The 16,593-nt window shown below is 33.0% G+C and overlaps 2 protein-coding genes across 4 annotated transcripts in view; both read left to right on the top strand.

Moving 5' to 3' along the window:
- The window catches only part of LOC120348907 (glycerophosphodiester phosphodiesterase 1-like), a 34,657-nt gene extending 18,525 nt beyond the window's left edge, over positions 1-16,132 (top strand). For 2 of the 3 annotated variants that reach the window (XM_039439892.1, XM_039439894.1), the window contains exons 5-7: positions 1,589-1,815; positions 5,697-5,843; positions 14,364-16,132. In XM_039439892.1, the coding sequence (XP_039295826.1) occupies positions 1,589-1,815; positions 5,697-5,832 (363 nt within the window). In that variant the 3' untranslated portion in view covers positions 5,833-5,843; positions 14,364-16,132. Of the gene's footprint in view, positions 1-1,588; positions 1,816-1,942; positions 1,957-5,696; positions 5,844-14,363 lie in introns of all 3 variants that reach the window. The other variant, XM_039439893.1, reaches the window with a different exon arrangement.
- LOC120354106 (RNA polymerase II degradation factor 1-like) lies at positions 9,676-15,050 on the top strand. Its single transcript, XM_039440368.1, has 2 exons — positions 9,676-9,684; positions 14,364-15,050. Exons 1-2 carry the CDS (start codon positions 9,676-9,678, stop codon positions 15,048-15,050), a joined length of 696 nt encoding a protein of 231 aa, XP_039296302.1.
- Positions 16,133-16,593: the final 461 nt, after the last annotated feature.

Below are 16,593 nucleotides of genomic sequence, written 5' to 3' on the forward strand. Positions count from 1 at the left end.
CGTAATGACTGATTTAAAAGCTGCCAGTTAGCTTTCAAGTCGCTGGTATCCAGTTACTGGACTGACGCCGTGTAAACAGACGTTGCCAGCCACTGGAGAGGTAAGTTGTGGTTGATTTACACGCTGTCAGTGGGTGTTCCAGTGCTGTTGCAATGTATTTAGGGCCGGTTTCCGAGATCAGGATTCAGCTAAGTTCTAGACTTTAAACAGTCAGAAAATTGACTTTTCAAAACGGGGCGTAGTCGTAGTCATAGTCAAAGTCACGTTTAAATTAAATTTCAAAAAACTAGAAAATTGAACACAAAATAAAATGAAGAGAAAATAGTGTAAAGTTTCAGCTATTTTGAATTATTTAGGAATGTCTAATTTCGTCAAGGAAAAACGTTTTCATTTATAGAAATGAGAAAATAGAAACTACGACTACTGTTATAAAAACTGCGACTACGCCCCGTTTTGGAAAGCTAATTTTTTGACTCCAGCTGTTTAAAGTCTAGAACTTAGCTGAATCCTGAGCTCGGAAACCGGCCCCAAGTGTTTTATACAATAAATGAAAATGAAATTTACAAGCAATACTACTAATCACGTGTTTAATGTTCCGGCCGGTGACTGGGACTGGCAGGCGACTGTTGCCGTTTACACAATGCCTGTAGACTGGCGCCACTGAGGTTACGCGGTAGAGGAAGAAGCTGGCGCGCCAGAAAAAAAAATATCTGTTATTTTGGAACTGCCAGCTGCCGGCGCGTCTTGACTTGCTGGCTTCTCCAGTTACTGGCGTGAGCCGTTTTACAGTGCCAGTAGTTGGCATCCAGTGACTGGCTACCTTAATTGGCAAGCCGACTGGCACCGTGTAAATCAGCCTTTACTGATATGTGGAAATCCAGCTTAAATATCGGGGACCGAGCTTCGCTCTCGAGTACAAAAGCATAAACAATTTATTACGAAAGAAGAAATTATAATAATATTCATAGTTCATACAGGAATGTTCTATCTAATCACAGTAAATTGAGATTAATTCGCAGATGAATGCAAAAAATTACCCTCACAAAGGCCCGTTGCACAAAAGCCGGTTAAATTTTAATCCTGATTAATTTCACGTGAACCAAATTATAGAAGACCATTTCAAGAAATGGCTCTACTGGAGTTAATCAGGATTAAAAATAACCTGGCTTTTTTTGCAACCGGCATCAAGTACCTGATTGAATGATTACAAAAGTTCAACAGCTGAGTCATAATTTTGACACAGTCCCACACACATTAACTCGCTCACTTACTTCCATCATCAACAGACGACGAAATTATTATTATCATCAGCTGCTTTTCCAAGATGAATAATAATTATCCTTTTAATGTCATTCAGCGAGTTTTCCCAGGAATAAGACCTAGTGCAATCGAATGTCTATATTATAAACTTTCTATGTTCTGAATTCGGAGAATTTTTAGAGCCGTTTTCGAGATCCGGTGAAATACAAAGATATAAACATCTAAACATGTAAACAGAATTGCTCGTTTAATAGTATTGATAGGATAAGGTATTTGATGATGATTTATTTTTTAACAAAAAGTCAATAACGTGTTTTTGTAATTTCAGATTCGATCAGCTGATCCGCAAATAGCGTGTTCAATGGCGTGGCGACCAGAGTACTTCACTTCTGTGAGCTTCGACGCAGTGCATGGCAGCAAAAGATGTTCGCAGCTGTTGCACCGCCATTACTTCTCATTAGTGATGGACTACATTTCTGCGTGGCTCTTCAACCACATCCTCTTCTATCTGCTTGGCCTTTCCGTTGTCTTGCTGCATAAGGATGTTTTGTCGGCGTGAGTCAGACATTCACTATTCACCTAAATAAAAATAGAGATAACACTACTTGTTATAGAGAGTTTCGTTTTATAAGGATGTTCTACTGTGTTATTGTTTTATGTTGAGATTCGTTTTATTCATAAGGATGTCCTGTCGGCGTGAGTGAGACATTCACCATTCACCTAAATAAAAATCTGGTGTGGCGCACTCACACAACTTTCCTTGCTCATTGAACTGTAAGCCCCATTCTTAAAGGAGAATAATTTAGGGGAATAACATAATAGTCCAGTCACTATATACATTGGTGCATGAAATTTATATTGTAGTTCTGATTTTTTAATATATTATTTGGGTACATAAGAGAAGTCCAGAACCAATTTCTTCATGCAAAATTTCCTTGTGCTAGATACAGATTGGCCCAAAAACCTCGTATTTTCGGCTCATTTTCCAGTTTTCAGCTATTTCTGCCAAATCCAGTAATCGGACAGAAAAATTTGCTCTCGCCTTTTTTCTAGATTATAAAATTCTGAATAAACTGAGATCATTCGGAACTCTCTATCTCCAATGAGTACTGACTTATAATTGTTCAATAATGAGTAAAACTTGAAAAAAAATCAATTCTGATGAATTTTAGTTTCTATCAACAATATCTTCCGATTATTGCCATTTCGATGTATAATTCAAAAGAATAGAATAGAATATTTGGAAATTAGGTGTTTTTCACAATACAAGGAGCATTGTTCTCAGGTGTACCTGGAAATCTATATGAGATAGAGCGCTCTACCTGATCTCAGATTGTAGAGCACAAAAATACGTCCAGAGGGATTTGTCATAGAATAAAAAATGTTATTCTAAAAAAATTTTAGTAATATAATATTCCCAGGAATAGCTCTGATTAAAGTAGCAGTGCCCAATCAATTTTTTATTCTATGACAAATCCCTCTGGACGTATTTTTGTGCTCTACAATCTGAGATCAGGTAGAGTGCTCTATCTCATATAGATTTCCAGGTACACCTGACAACAATGCTCCTTGTATTGTGAAAAACACCTAATTTTCAGCTTCAACCATCATCACCAAATACATTGTCCTTAAGAAAGAAAGAAAGAAATATTTATTGCCAAAATCATTAACAAACTTTACAGATGTGAAAAATATAAAAATTTTCATATACAATACATTGCAAAAACTTAAAATTAAAATATTTTCCATTTAAAAATCGATTATAATATTATCATTGGCGTTACCAGCAAAACTAAGTAGTTTGAGCGATGGCAACGAGTAATCAGTCGGCTATAATTAGTGGCTTGAGATTCAGTCGAAAATAGAAAAAATATAATACAGAAAAAAGAAACATATGGAATGTATGAAAAACTAGATAAAAAAATAAAAATTTCAATCCGAAAAGAAGAAGTACTAAGAGTAAAATTACATTGATATTTCGCACAATGGCATAAGTTCATGAGACTATGTTCTATGAGAATCACCCGTTAGATGCACTTCATTTCAGTATTTCCTAGTGGAGAGGCGCGCATAAGGACACCTCAAGGTTCAAAATTTCAAACACTTATAACTTTTGACACAATGCTAAGATTTCATCGTACTACACGTCATTCTTTACGGCTCGTCAAGGCGGTCCCAAATCATGAATCAAAGTCAATTCGGTTGAAAAATGGAAAGTACACTACTCAACAATAAATTTTTCATTTTTCGACCGAATTTGACTTACGATGCATGATTTTGGACACCCCCTTTTTTATGTTATTGAGTGGACTAATTTATTCACCATTGAGCTAAATAAAGATGGAGATAACACTTTCTATAGAGAGATTCAAGATAAAAAGTCAGAAAACTGTTTATTCACCATTGAGCTAAATAAAGAAGGAAATAGCACATCCCAAATTGATATTCACGTTATAAATTCAGAAAACTATTCACTATTGGCTAAATAAAGCTATAGTGAGGTCTACGCTATAATGGTAGTGGAGAAAGATAGGAGAACAACGTTGCCGATCCTCTGTCTTGTCAATGCCTATGGAGGGAAACTGATACCGGTTTATTGATGTAATATCAACTGTTCGTTCATTCTCGTTTAAAATAATCAATTATATTTTATTGAGCAAGAATTTATATTTTCCAATGGTTCCATAATGAATTTTTCATAATCAAGATTAAATATTTTGTTAATTAACTATATTCTGACATTGTTATAAAACGATCTGGGAACAGATCAAAGCGAGAAAGTGATAGCGCTATCTGCTTTGTTGAATGATAGACAAAGATAGCAATACAATTGGTAATCAAACACTGTCATTATAACGTGGACCTCACTATAGATGATAATCTCCCCATAATACAAGATTTAGAGGTTTTGTTTACCCAAATCATAGACTTAGCCTGCTGGAGTGTGGCCCGTTTTATATGGGTATGAAAATATTTCATTCAATCCCATCTCACATAAGAGAAATTGATGGCTTGCAGGAGTTCAAAAAAACACTCCCAGGAATACCTTATTATATTGTGTCCTTACAGATTAGCAGGCTTCCTTGTTGGTTGATGTTTGATTAATGTATGTTATGTGAAATCTGTTGTGTTGAAATATGAAGGATGGTAGATATTAGATTAAACTTTGACGTGTCATATACTGCGGGATCGTTGCTCACTTGATGCAGTTTTATAATTGTGACGAACAAGAAAAGTAAAGTAAGATACTTGCTATTGGCTATGATCATCTATTGATCTGCTCTCTTTCAGATAATCATCGGAATTTAATTCCATTGGGCCATAATTTAACACATAAATAATAGGGGCAGTGGCGGCTCGTCCTATGTGTTCAATGGTTCATTGAACCCCCACAATTGAACCTACTCCTATAGAATGATGAATTCTACTCATATAATTATATTTTTATTTTATACTCATGAAATTACATCACAAAATTTTTCATCTATGTAAACTCAATGTCGATGTTTTGCGGCCGGTGCCGGAGTGGCTTGCTTGAAACAGCACCGAATGGCATGACGAGACGGGTGGTGGTGGAAAGCAGTGTTCATTCCCCGATGTGAACCAAAAAGCATGGCTGGGTGAGTTAGTGGAACAGAGGAGGGGAATCGGTTTGCTAGCACGGATTTGGTTCACAATTCTGTCTGAACCACGTTTCCACGAGTTCATCCGAGAGTAGCCGAATCTAGCCGAGGCAAGTGAAGTGTTCGGTAAACCTCGGAATGAATCGTGAGTATTCGTGATACGGATTCAGTAGCAGTGCCATCTTGAACATAACCAATAAATTCAAATTTGGTGGCAGTAAACAAGAAGTAGAAAGCGTGACAGTTTTGAGGTTATACGGTACGGTTTCGGGTATACACTGTATACAGTTGTGATAGATTTCACTGCATTTTTGTTTTATAAATTTGTTTTGCGTGTTGAAGAATATAGACTAGTAATTTCTAGTGTGTTTTGTGTATTCGTGAGTATTTCTAGTATGTTTATTTTGTTTTAGTGAGATTGTGAATATAATTTATTGTGTTAGGTATCATAACAGCATTTTGATGAAGAAATATGAATAAGGTTCAGTATTTGTTAAAGACAAACATTATTAATATTGAGGATAGGTGTAAAATAAAACATGATGGTAGATTAACTCCCAAAGTAAAAATCAAACAAGAAAAATATGAACAGGACAAAAAATCTATATTTGTAGAAGATATGCTTAATCTTTGGGGGTAATTCCTTAAAATTATTATTGATTACCTTTACACTTGATTATGCTCAATACTCTATATCCTCTTGACCTTTCTCCCCAATAGATCATGAGGTTGAACCCCAAGCTAAAAGATCACGAGCCGCTACTGAATAGGGGTGAAGTATATATTTCATAATTTTTAATTTTTTGTACACAGGAGAACAGTAGCGAGATGGCAGAATAGAGGCATTCGAGTGATGGCCTGGACTGTCAATAACAAAACTGAGAAGGACTATTTCGTCAATGTTCTCCACATACCTTATCTCACCGATACTCTCAGTTATACGCATTAGTTCACTATCAGGTAAGAAATTCTAATAAATATTTAGATTTAATTATTTCTTCATACTTCATTCTTTTAATTTCAATTCATTTAGTATCAAATTACCGGACGTTGAATGTAAGTTTAGTATTTTAGCCGAGATGACTAAAGCCAGTTCAGGGTGGGTGGCCACCTACCGGGAGAACCTTGAATTCCTCATGATTACTAACCTGAAAAAATACCGTGAATTCCTCATGAATTTTTCCAATTACACATGCATTTTTCATAAATTTCTATTATTGAAAGAATAAGACGTTGATATTGTCAATACCACTTTAATTTATTCGAAAATCAATTCATAATACAGAACCAGGTTTCATGGCAATACCTACCACATCTTCAGCTGAATTTATTTATTTATTTATTTATTTATTCCATTGTCATTACAGATCATAATTATAATAAATATAATATGATTGGGAGAAGACAACAGGCATAGCCCAAAACTGTCTTCTCCCAAATTTTTACAAATACAAGTGTCAAAAAGAATAAGGTTAATATGTTTGTTGTTGTTGGAGGAACAGGAAATTCAATTTTAGGTTATGTGTTGGGGTTGTAAAAGGGAAGCATAAAAATTGTTAGTGGGAATAGGTGGATTTTCCCAATTTTCATTCTCCTTCCCTTTTACAACCCCAAAACATAACCTAAAATTGAATTTCCTGTTCCTCCAACAACAACAAACATATTCGTTCAGCTGAAGATGTGGTATGTATTGCCATGAAACCTGGTTCTGTATTATGAATTAATTTTCGAATAAATAAAGTGGTATTGACAATATAACGTCTTATTCTTCCAATTATGGAGAAATATCACAACATCTCATACCATACAATCAAATTATAAAATTTCAATTAATTTAGTAAAGAAGTGTACAGTACCAATAAACTCAAATAAAAAAATACTTGATGGCTAGCAATAATAATTGGCAATGTTTTTAAACTACCTAACCTAAAAAAATATCTAAAAACATGGATATTCTTGTCATGTCAAAAATTATCATTATGTTTGTAAATTTAAATATGCTATTCGCAATTCGTCATGGAAGATCAAACTGAAAATTTCCATAATAAACACTTTACGAATGTATCTTGTTCCTCAAATACTACGGATACTCTACGTGAAAAAATTTAAATTTTACTATGGAAAACCGGGAATTTTTTATTTTATAGTGTGTGGCCACTCTGCAGTTACACACACAACAAATTTGGTCGTTGTTTTTTACCGTCCTTATGAAATCTACCAGATTAAACGGAACTTGGCAAACACATGGATATCTCTTTGTCAAGTTTTGTTTAATTCAATAGCATTTATAAGGACGGCAAAAAATTGTACGTACAAAAATCGATGTGTGTGTGTGTGACTAGACTAAGGCATTGCACGCCGCTCTTCAGTCTGCTAGCGCTACCGGTCGTGGGTTCGAATCTCGCCGGTAGACATGGATGTTGATAATCTCATTCAAATCACTCACGCAGGTTCAGGTTATAAAATCACCTTCTGATTAACATTTGTGTGATATACTACTTGTTTGTCATTAGAGAAAGCTTTATCAAACTACACAGCGTTGCCAAATTGTTTTTAGACTATGTACAAATATGATGAACAGATGAACTACCAAAATATTCAATCTATCATGTAATTTTATGATAAAATCATGGGAAGATATTTTTCCTTGATGAATAAAACATACTTCATATAGAATTTGATTATCATTAACAATAATCAAAAGTTTATTTATTTATTTAATCATTCAGAATTACACACTTACAGAAAAGTACCACAGGCTTATAAGCCCAAAACAGTTCCAATTCTAATTTTATACAACAGACCAAATGTTGCTAGGTTATGTGTCACTTAACATTCTTCAATTACACACTAAATTTACAATTCAAAACACAAAAATCATGTTTAAATTAAAAAATACTTCTAAATTAAATTAAATCAATCACAATTAATAGAAAATTCCAAACTTTGAAAAAACTATAAAATTTTGAGACCGAAAAGACAAACACACTATTTAGACTGATAAAAGTTAATATTATATCAGATGACCCGGATGCATAACAGTTTGTACTTAAAGCAGTCGAAACGGAAAAGTGACTACAAGGCCTTCCTATCATTTCCATTGGTTTTATAGCGTGAATCTAACTGTAGGTATATTTTCATGAGGCTCACACCAAAACAAATGTTAGGGTTCTATGTGTGCAAGATATATTTTGTTGAACATGAAAAATAATTAGTCGGGTAGAAATTATTAAGAATAAAGTAAATGAATTATCCAGGTGAAGCAATCCATCGGCCTTTTGTAGGACGAGGTAGTTTCAAAAGCCATGGCTTTCAAACTAAACCGTTCAAAAGCTTCAGGATATTATAATTGACTAGCTTACCCGGCGAACTTCGTACCGCCAAAAAGCCAATGTATCTCATGTCACACTTGACTTTATTTAGTGAATCATGAAATTTATTTATTTACAATCAATATTTTCATTTAAATTTCAATACGGACGTCCTATGTGCTTAAAACTACCGTTTTAATACCAGTAAACAATTTTATCTCAGAGTGATATGTTTATTACAGCTGGTAAGTTTAGATGCTAAATCATATTATTATCACAACATAATCTTGAATCATGATGATCTTCCCGTTCTACGTTAGCCGCTCAGCCGACAATTTCGAAAACATAGGTCTGTAAAATGGATTAATATATAATTATTATTAGCCCCCTATTGAAATTTCTGGTCAGAAACCATCCCCAATATTCACACAACATATTCCCAAAGTTTCATGCCGTTCTGTCAAGTAGTTTCCGAGTCTATAGGGAACAAACTAACTAACACACAAACAGACATTCATTTTTATATATAGAGATTAACACTCGATTAAATGCTGTTCCATCAAACAGGATTAAAAACTCTGAAAAAAATAATACAATGATTGCCTTGTTATTCCATCTACCAATTACATCAGTGTCATTTGTAAAATGAATAAATCAAATCGTGAGGTTTCCATGAAAGTTGCATTTATTTACAAGTGATTTGACAAAGCCAACGGGATGGTCTGTCTCGTATTTGATAAAGATTGATTTGTAAACTAGATGATTGATTTAAAATAAATTAGTCCTGATGAAAAGTTCAAGGCTTGGGATATAATTAAAATTATTTTTAGGGTTTCCCACGATAGTGACTTCTTCATTTAATTCCAACTTCTTTCAAGTGAGGACGTTGTCTACGATTTGAAATTTCCCCCAGCTATCATTTGATTCTTATCAATGAATCCAACTAAATTAACGTGAATGATTATTACAAATATAGACTGGAAAACTGTTACTACAAGTTTCATTGATGAATACCGCCCGGTTTAGATTCATTCACTTTCACTACGCTTTTGTAATCTAGATGAGTAATTTATAATTATTATGAGTTATTTGTGTACTTTTATTTATACTCAGTCAATTTCCACATCAAGATTCCGATCGTTATAGAATGTTCAACGCAATCGAGATATGTATCGCAGGATTTCACTTCTAGACTGTGGGAACTTTGATAATGTAATTTCAATATTATCTTCCGGTTGTGAGTAGGAAGCACTTGATTTGTTCCAGCTGTAGAAAGGAAACCCAAGACAGATTTGCTGTCGAACTATGTAAGGGTGAATTGGTTGTTTCCAAACAGGATGGACTAGGTTTGTCATTAATGTTTCATCAATTTATTGTGTCTAATGGAGTTGAATAGATAGGTGTTCTTAACTAGTTTTCTCGTTAATCCTCTTCTAGTTTTAAGTCGAATTTTTCATGAGGTATCAGTATTTCAGTTAATTATGAAAGAAGTGAGTAAAGTTGTTATAATCAATTATTAAATTTATATTTAGTTAATTTTACTATAATTATCAATCTCTTGCTATACCGTATCAAAGTTGATTTTCTTCACCTTCAAATTTAATTTGAATAATTCACAAATTCTATGTTAATTTGAAACTGATTTCCAGCATTATTAGAAAATCTAATAGTGCCTAAAATTTGTTAATTATAATATTATGTAAATTAAATAGAACTAAGTGGACTAGTGGAATTATTATGAAGACTGTAGAGAAGAGATTATTAAGAAGTTACCAGGAATAGTGTTAATCGCAAGACGTTTTGAATTTGAATTTTATCAGAAAAGATTTCTTGAATTTGAATTTTATCAGAAAAGATTTCTTGAACTTGAATAATTACTGGAGGATAATGGTAATCATAAATCAAACTTAATTATACTTTTCATAGTGAATTATTATTATTTATTTATTAGGTTAGCACAAACAATACAATGATCGGAAAAGATGCCCAAAACTTTTTCAATTTCCTAATTTAGTTTCAAATTGTCCAAATATTATAAATATCATTATAAATAATACTCTATTTTCAAATTATTATCATAACTGGTAGATGAATAATCATTGGATAGAATCTGTTCATCAGAATTTTCTTTCACATTTCAATTTGAACTCTCTCTCTCTTCACAATCAGTGAGGAAATATCAGTGCTGCTTTCAATTAAATAATTTAACAATTCGCAAAAAAAGGAAATGTATCGTACTTTATTTTTGTTTCTACTAGTCCTAAGTAAAGCAACCTTGAATCCTTGGATTGATTTTTAAACTGTTTCCTTCTTAAAATCTTTGTAATTTGACTCTAAGGCTAGGCACACACCAGTTAGTCAAGAAAAGACAAGACACGTTTAGTCACAATACTTCACATAGTTGCTTATGAAGACATGTCTAATTGCAATGACTAATCAGTGTGTGTTGCGTCATAAGCAACTATGTGAAGTATTGTGACTAATCGTGACTAGTCTTGCCTTGACTAACTAGTGTGTGCCCACTCCAAAAATACCCAATTTAAAGGAAATCAAAAACTGATTTTTTTCTCATCTAAAAATCAATAGATTTTTGTTTGTGCAAATCTTTGTAAATGTTATGGTTTTTTTTGTTTCTAAAATACTTTGTGAAAATATATTGATGCCGCAATTGAATCCAAATAACATGGTCAAGCTGAACTCTTTCTCATTTTTTAAATTATTCATAATATGGCCAATTATTTCATATACAAAAAATAATTCTAAGAGAGCATTCTTCCCAACTCCAAATTTTTATACAAGTAAATAAATGAGACACAGATGTTGTTAATACCACTTTGTTTCAACAAAGGACCATAGTTTCGGGGACTCCATCTGCCCCATCCTCAGCTAGACTGGAGAAATACCACAATATCTGTTCAAAAACAATCAATTTATTTTATACAAGTCTCCACAATAGTCATAATGTGTAATCATGAACTCAGTTCATTATTTCATTATTATTTATTCATCATTAATTATTTAATTAACTGAGTTGAGTTGTCGAAAACATTTATGATTCTTGAGCTGATATATTAGAGTAAAATTCTGTCAATATTATGTTTACAATTTTAAACCATTCTCATATTAATCTTGAAGTTAGCAGCCAAAACATTGCTTCCGAATAAAAATGTTCTTTCTTCTTCTAAATGTATTAAGGCTGTGCAAAGGCTAAAATTAAACTTTCCATTGGTGATATTTTTCAAAGTTTTTCGATTTGTATACTATCAAGCTATCAAAATTAAAAAGTTTTCTCAGGAAAACATTTTTTTTCGATCATTACTTTTTGAGAAATGAGCGCCTAAAGCTTAAATTGTTGTGCCAGAACATTTCAAGTTTGAATTAAGATAAAACCATGAGATTTTAAGGATAGATTCTTCATGGTATTGTTGATCTAATTAAACAAAAATTTTCTATAATTATCAATTTTTGAGAAAGTTATTCAATTCAGCAAAAATGACCGAAAATAACTCAACTAAAAGTTATTTTTGGTCATTTTTAGTAAATTGAATAACTTTCTCAAAAATATTGATAATTTTAGAAATTTTTTGTTTTATTAGATCAACAATACCATGAAGAATCTATCCTTAAAATCTTATGGCTTTATCTTTCACCGAACTTGAAATGTTCTGGCACAACAATTTAAACTTTAGGCGCTCATTTCTCAAAAAGTAATGATCGAAAAAAATGTTTCCTGGGAAAACTTTTAAATTTTGATAGCTTGATAGTATACAAATCGAAAAACTTTGAAAAATATCACCAGTAGAAAGTTTATTTTTAGCCTTTGCACAGCCTTAAACATGATTGAACAGTACTTTTGAATTGATTTTGTAGAAGATAACCAGCTTTTTGATATCAGTTCCAATTATATAAATTTAATTACTTTGCCAATCACATCACAATGACCATTCTTTCAGTTTGGTTAGTGTTCTCTATTTTCCTTGTTCTTTGACAGGTGATCAATCAATAGAGATACAGACATAATTATCTTAGTTTTGCTCATTGCTTATAGCTGTGGAAGTCTTAATCCGTAAGCCTGTTTTCTAGAGAACGGGATTAATGTGTAAATACTGTATTATGGTTGTTAGATCTTTTATTATTCTATACTAGGAACATGATTATAATTAATCTGTAGTATACAATGATAGTTTGTAATGTTATAATATTTTTAAAAATCTTAATATAATTTTTGTATAAAAGCTTGTCTTGAACTGACTTCAAGATCCATTGGAATCAGGAAGTTTAAAAATATGTCTTGGAAGAGTATTTATTTCAGTTGTTATTACTATATGTGATGCGATAAATAATGTGAGATGATCACTCATCTAATTGTAGATAAACAATCTATTTGTGTTATGATTGATAATATTGTTCTATTCTTTCAAAATGTATGAAACATATAAGAAATTGTATGGTTATAAACAATCATTGCCATCTTATTTGACTTATGCATTATCAAACAAATTTTTAGGGTTGTTTGTATAGTGTAATTTAATACCAAATCATAACATCCGAATCATAACATTTGGTTTGAACTCAAAATAATAATAATATCGAGTGACCTGGCTGGCTCAGGTCTGGTGTCAGAGTTTTCAGGTTGCAACTGATCAATTTCAGGGCCTCTGACATGACCTAACGACTGCTTCTTAGGCAGCCGGGACCGACGACTTAACGTGTCCATCCGAAACACGGATGATTTTGAACTCAAAATGTATAATTATTTATAAGAAGTGAAGCCATAGTTTGATTCAATTTAAGAGCTTTTCAGATCATGTTTAAACTTATACAATTCAAATGGCTCTGTTAAAAGTCTAGAAATTTTTTTCTTCCCGGTTTCAATCAAGTTTTTTCACTATTAACTAGCTGGTAACCAATGCTCCGCAAGGGTTAAATTAAAAACTTGATAAACTGAAAACTTGACGTGATAAAATCATGATGAATTGAAAGTAGGCCTGTAACCATCCTTGGTTAATTAAGAATCTATATGGAAAATTTAATAAGTTGAGTAGTTCAGATTTGATGGTGCGTCATTCGTGAATTTCCTATCCCCTACGTGTATAAGCCAATTCTTTCCTTTATTATAATAGATGATGAAGTAGCTTTGAAGAAAGTAAATTCGTGTGGCTTTTGTTGGTGGGGAGTCCCTCGCGGGAATGTCCCACCCAGCCTTAATATATCATTTGAGCCGTCAATGGGCCTACGACTTTCATTCTTCAGCCGGGACCGACAGTTTAAATTTGTCTTAGAAAAACAAGTCAAGCAAGCAATTAAATTATATTGAATCAAAAATACAGTAGTTTTATCAGGTCAGGTCTGATATTAAAATTTGTTAATTGTTATGAATATTGAACTTAAATTCAAGTCAAGCAAGCAATTAAATTATATTGAATCAAAAATACAGTAGTTTTATCAGGTCAGGACAGGTCAGGTCTGATATTAAAATTTGTTAATTGTTATGAATATTGAACTTAAATTCTTGAAAGTGAAATGTATTCTTGTGAAGTTGTGAATGTGAATGAATATAAATTATTATAATTTGAATATGATCTGATACAGTTTTCGGTGTTATCATAGAGAAACAATGGCATAAGTTGATATCCCATGGTATAGGGCGTTTATGTCGCAACTTTTACTGTTATCTCAAGCTGATAGTCCACGTAGTTCTTTCCTGTGAAGCTTTATAACGCTGGTAGTCTCTCATATTGTGCCGTTCATACACTCTTACCCGGTCAAAACAGTAAAAATCGACAGTAATCGGCTTGAGATAACAGTAAAAGTTGCGACATAAACGCCCTATACCATAGGATATATAATTACGCTATTGTTTCTCTATGGTGTTATATAGTGATACTTATTAATGATTAAAACAAAAAGATATTGTGAAATATCACGAAATTTCGTCAATTTCTATCATCATTGTAAATAAAAATACAATTTGTCATTCTTTCTCTTGATTCGGTGTGTGTATGATAATAATATTATTTTAGTAGGTACTTATCATGTAAGATATTTATGACCTATTTGGTCGATGTCCGCTTTTTTATGTTACATAATTTAGTAAATTACGTGATATTTGGCAATATTTTTGTGTTTTAATGAAAAGATTGTTGAATGAGTGAACTTATTTGTTTAGGACAAACGTGTGACCCTGCTGTTGGCATTCTGCCTGCTGTTGGGCACAACATCCGCCACCAAGACAACCGAAACAGCCACCAAACCACCAGTTCCTCCTCCACCACCTCCAGAAATACTCTTCATCCACTTCTCACCAGATGTCACCGCTCGGCCTCCGATCAATGACGTCACAGCTATGCCTTCCCAGTATGACGTTACCACTAGTAGGCTGCGATCTGAGGATTATCTGCGCAGACGCGTTGTCTACGAAATTGAGCCGTATTTGGGGACGCTGCAAAATCAGAACCAGTACCAGAGTAGTCCAAACCAGTTGTCGCTGAATAATCCGGATTTTAATGTGCTCGCTAGCAGACCTATCAATTATCAGAGGCCACCTGGACAGTCGCAACCTCAACCTCAGAGACCTCAATATCAGCAACCTCAGAGACCTCAATATCAACAACCTCAGAGACCTCAGTATCAACAACCTCAGAGACCTCAATATCAACAACCTCAGAGACCACAATATCAGCAACCTCAGAGACCACAATACCAGCAACCTCAACGACCTCAATACCAGCAACCTCAAAGGCCTCAATATCAGCATCCTCAGAGACCGGCTTACAATCCTCCACGTTTACCTTTTGCATCAGTTTTATCGAGTCCTTTGAATAGCAGGCCACGTGAAGAGGAGGTGATCAGTTGATTCGAATTTAATTGTTTTTGGATTTATACGCAAGACATTGTTTACTACACTTTGATGACTCATCAAAACTATACAATGGGAGGGAAATAAATTGACACTGTTATTAAGTTTAAACAATATTTATTCATCGAAACTATACAATCGGAGTGAAATAAATTGACACTGTTATTAAGTTTGAACAATTTATTCATCGAAACTATACGATGGGAGAGAAATAAATTGACACTGTTATAAAACTTGAACAATTTTTTTTATTCATCGAAACTATACAATGGGAGGGAAATAAATTGACACTGCTATTAAATTTGAACAATATTTATTCAGAAGAGTTGCAGTACATTGTTTACACTTCACTGGCTGAACAAGACTGTACAAAGGAAGGGAAACAAATCACCCCAAATTGAAAAATTTATCATGTAGTATTCACAGTTTTTTGAAATTTTGTGTTGAAGTTCTACTTATTTTTGAGTTGACAACAGAAAATTCAAATAACAATTAATCTGAATTAGATACAGCACAATTTGTAGAAAATCACCTGATCAAAAACAGCACAATGCACAAAAAATGATTTTATTAATCAAATGCAGCACAATATTCAGTTGATGTATTTGTTGTTACAAGGAAGGACGTTAGTGACCAAAATTTGACCTAATATTCAGATAATATATGTGTTACCAAGGAAATGTTGACCAAAATTTGATCTTATTGATTGAATAAGTTCTGTTCCGTTGTTTTATTTTTCAATCGACAGTGTCGTTTGTTGTATTGTAGGTCATATAGATTATACTCTTTTGAAGTACTGAATATTAAAGACTGAGTAGTGCATATTGATAAATTACTTTTTGATTTCTCCACTTACGATTTTGGTAGTTAATATTTTTTATTTATCATTGATTTTTCAACAAAATCCTAGGTAGCCTACTTTTCTCCCAATTTTGAAAACTGTATTCACTAGTTGAGGAGCCATTCATTGAGTGGTAGGTTACTCAATAATAATTATTTAAGCAATAAATAGCTTTTAGAACATACATTTATATATTGTACTGTATGGTTGAATAATCATTAAATTTGGAAATTATCTATTTTGTGTATCTTATTGTTTGTTGAGAAATATGTAGTTATGTAAACAAAAGTTTTTTTTATATTTTCATAAACTACACATCAAGAACTGTTAGGCTCAACTCACCTTACGCGACTCAGGTCGAGAAGAGACTCGACTCTAGTCGAGAGCATGTGTTTTCAAATGGTGACAGTCGCGGAGGCTGGAATCGACTGGTCTGAGTGTCACCATTTGGAAACACATGCTCTCGACTATAGTGAGGTCCAGGTTATAATGGCAGTGTAGGAAGATAGGAGAAAAGGGTTGCCAGACCTCAGCCTTGCCACCCAAACAGCTGATACTGGTATATCTGATGAATTTAACTGTTCATTATTGTTGAAAATAGTTAATCATATTTTATTTGTCAAGAAAATATATTTTTTAAAGATGTAATAACAAATTTTCATGATTGAGATTAAATATTTTGTCAATTAGTTGAACTTC

This window comes from Nilaparvata lugens, chromosome 13 (assembly GCF_014356525.2).
Source record: "Nilaparvata lugens isolate BPH chromosome 13, ASM1435652v1, whole genome shotgun sequence".
NCBI lineage: Eukaryota > Metazoa > Arthropoda > Insecta > Hemiptera > Delphacidae > Nilaparvata > Nilaparvata lugens.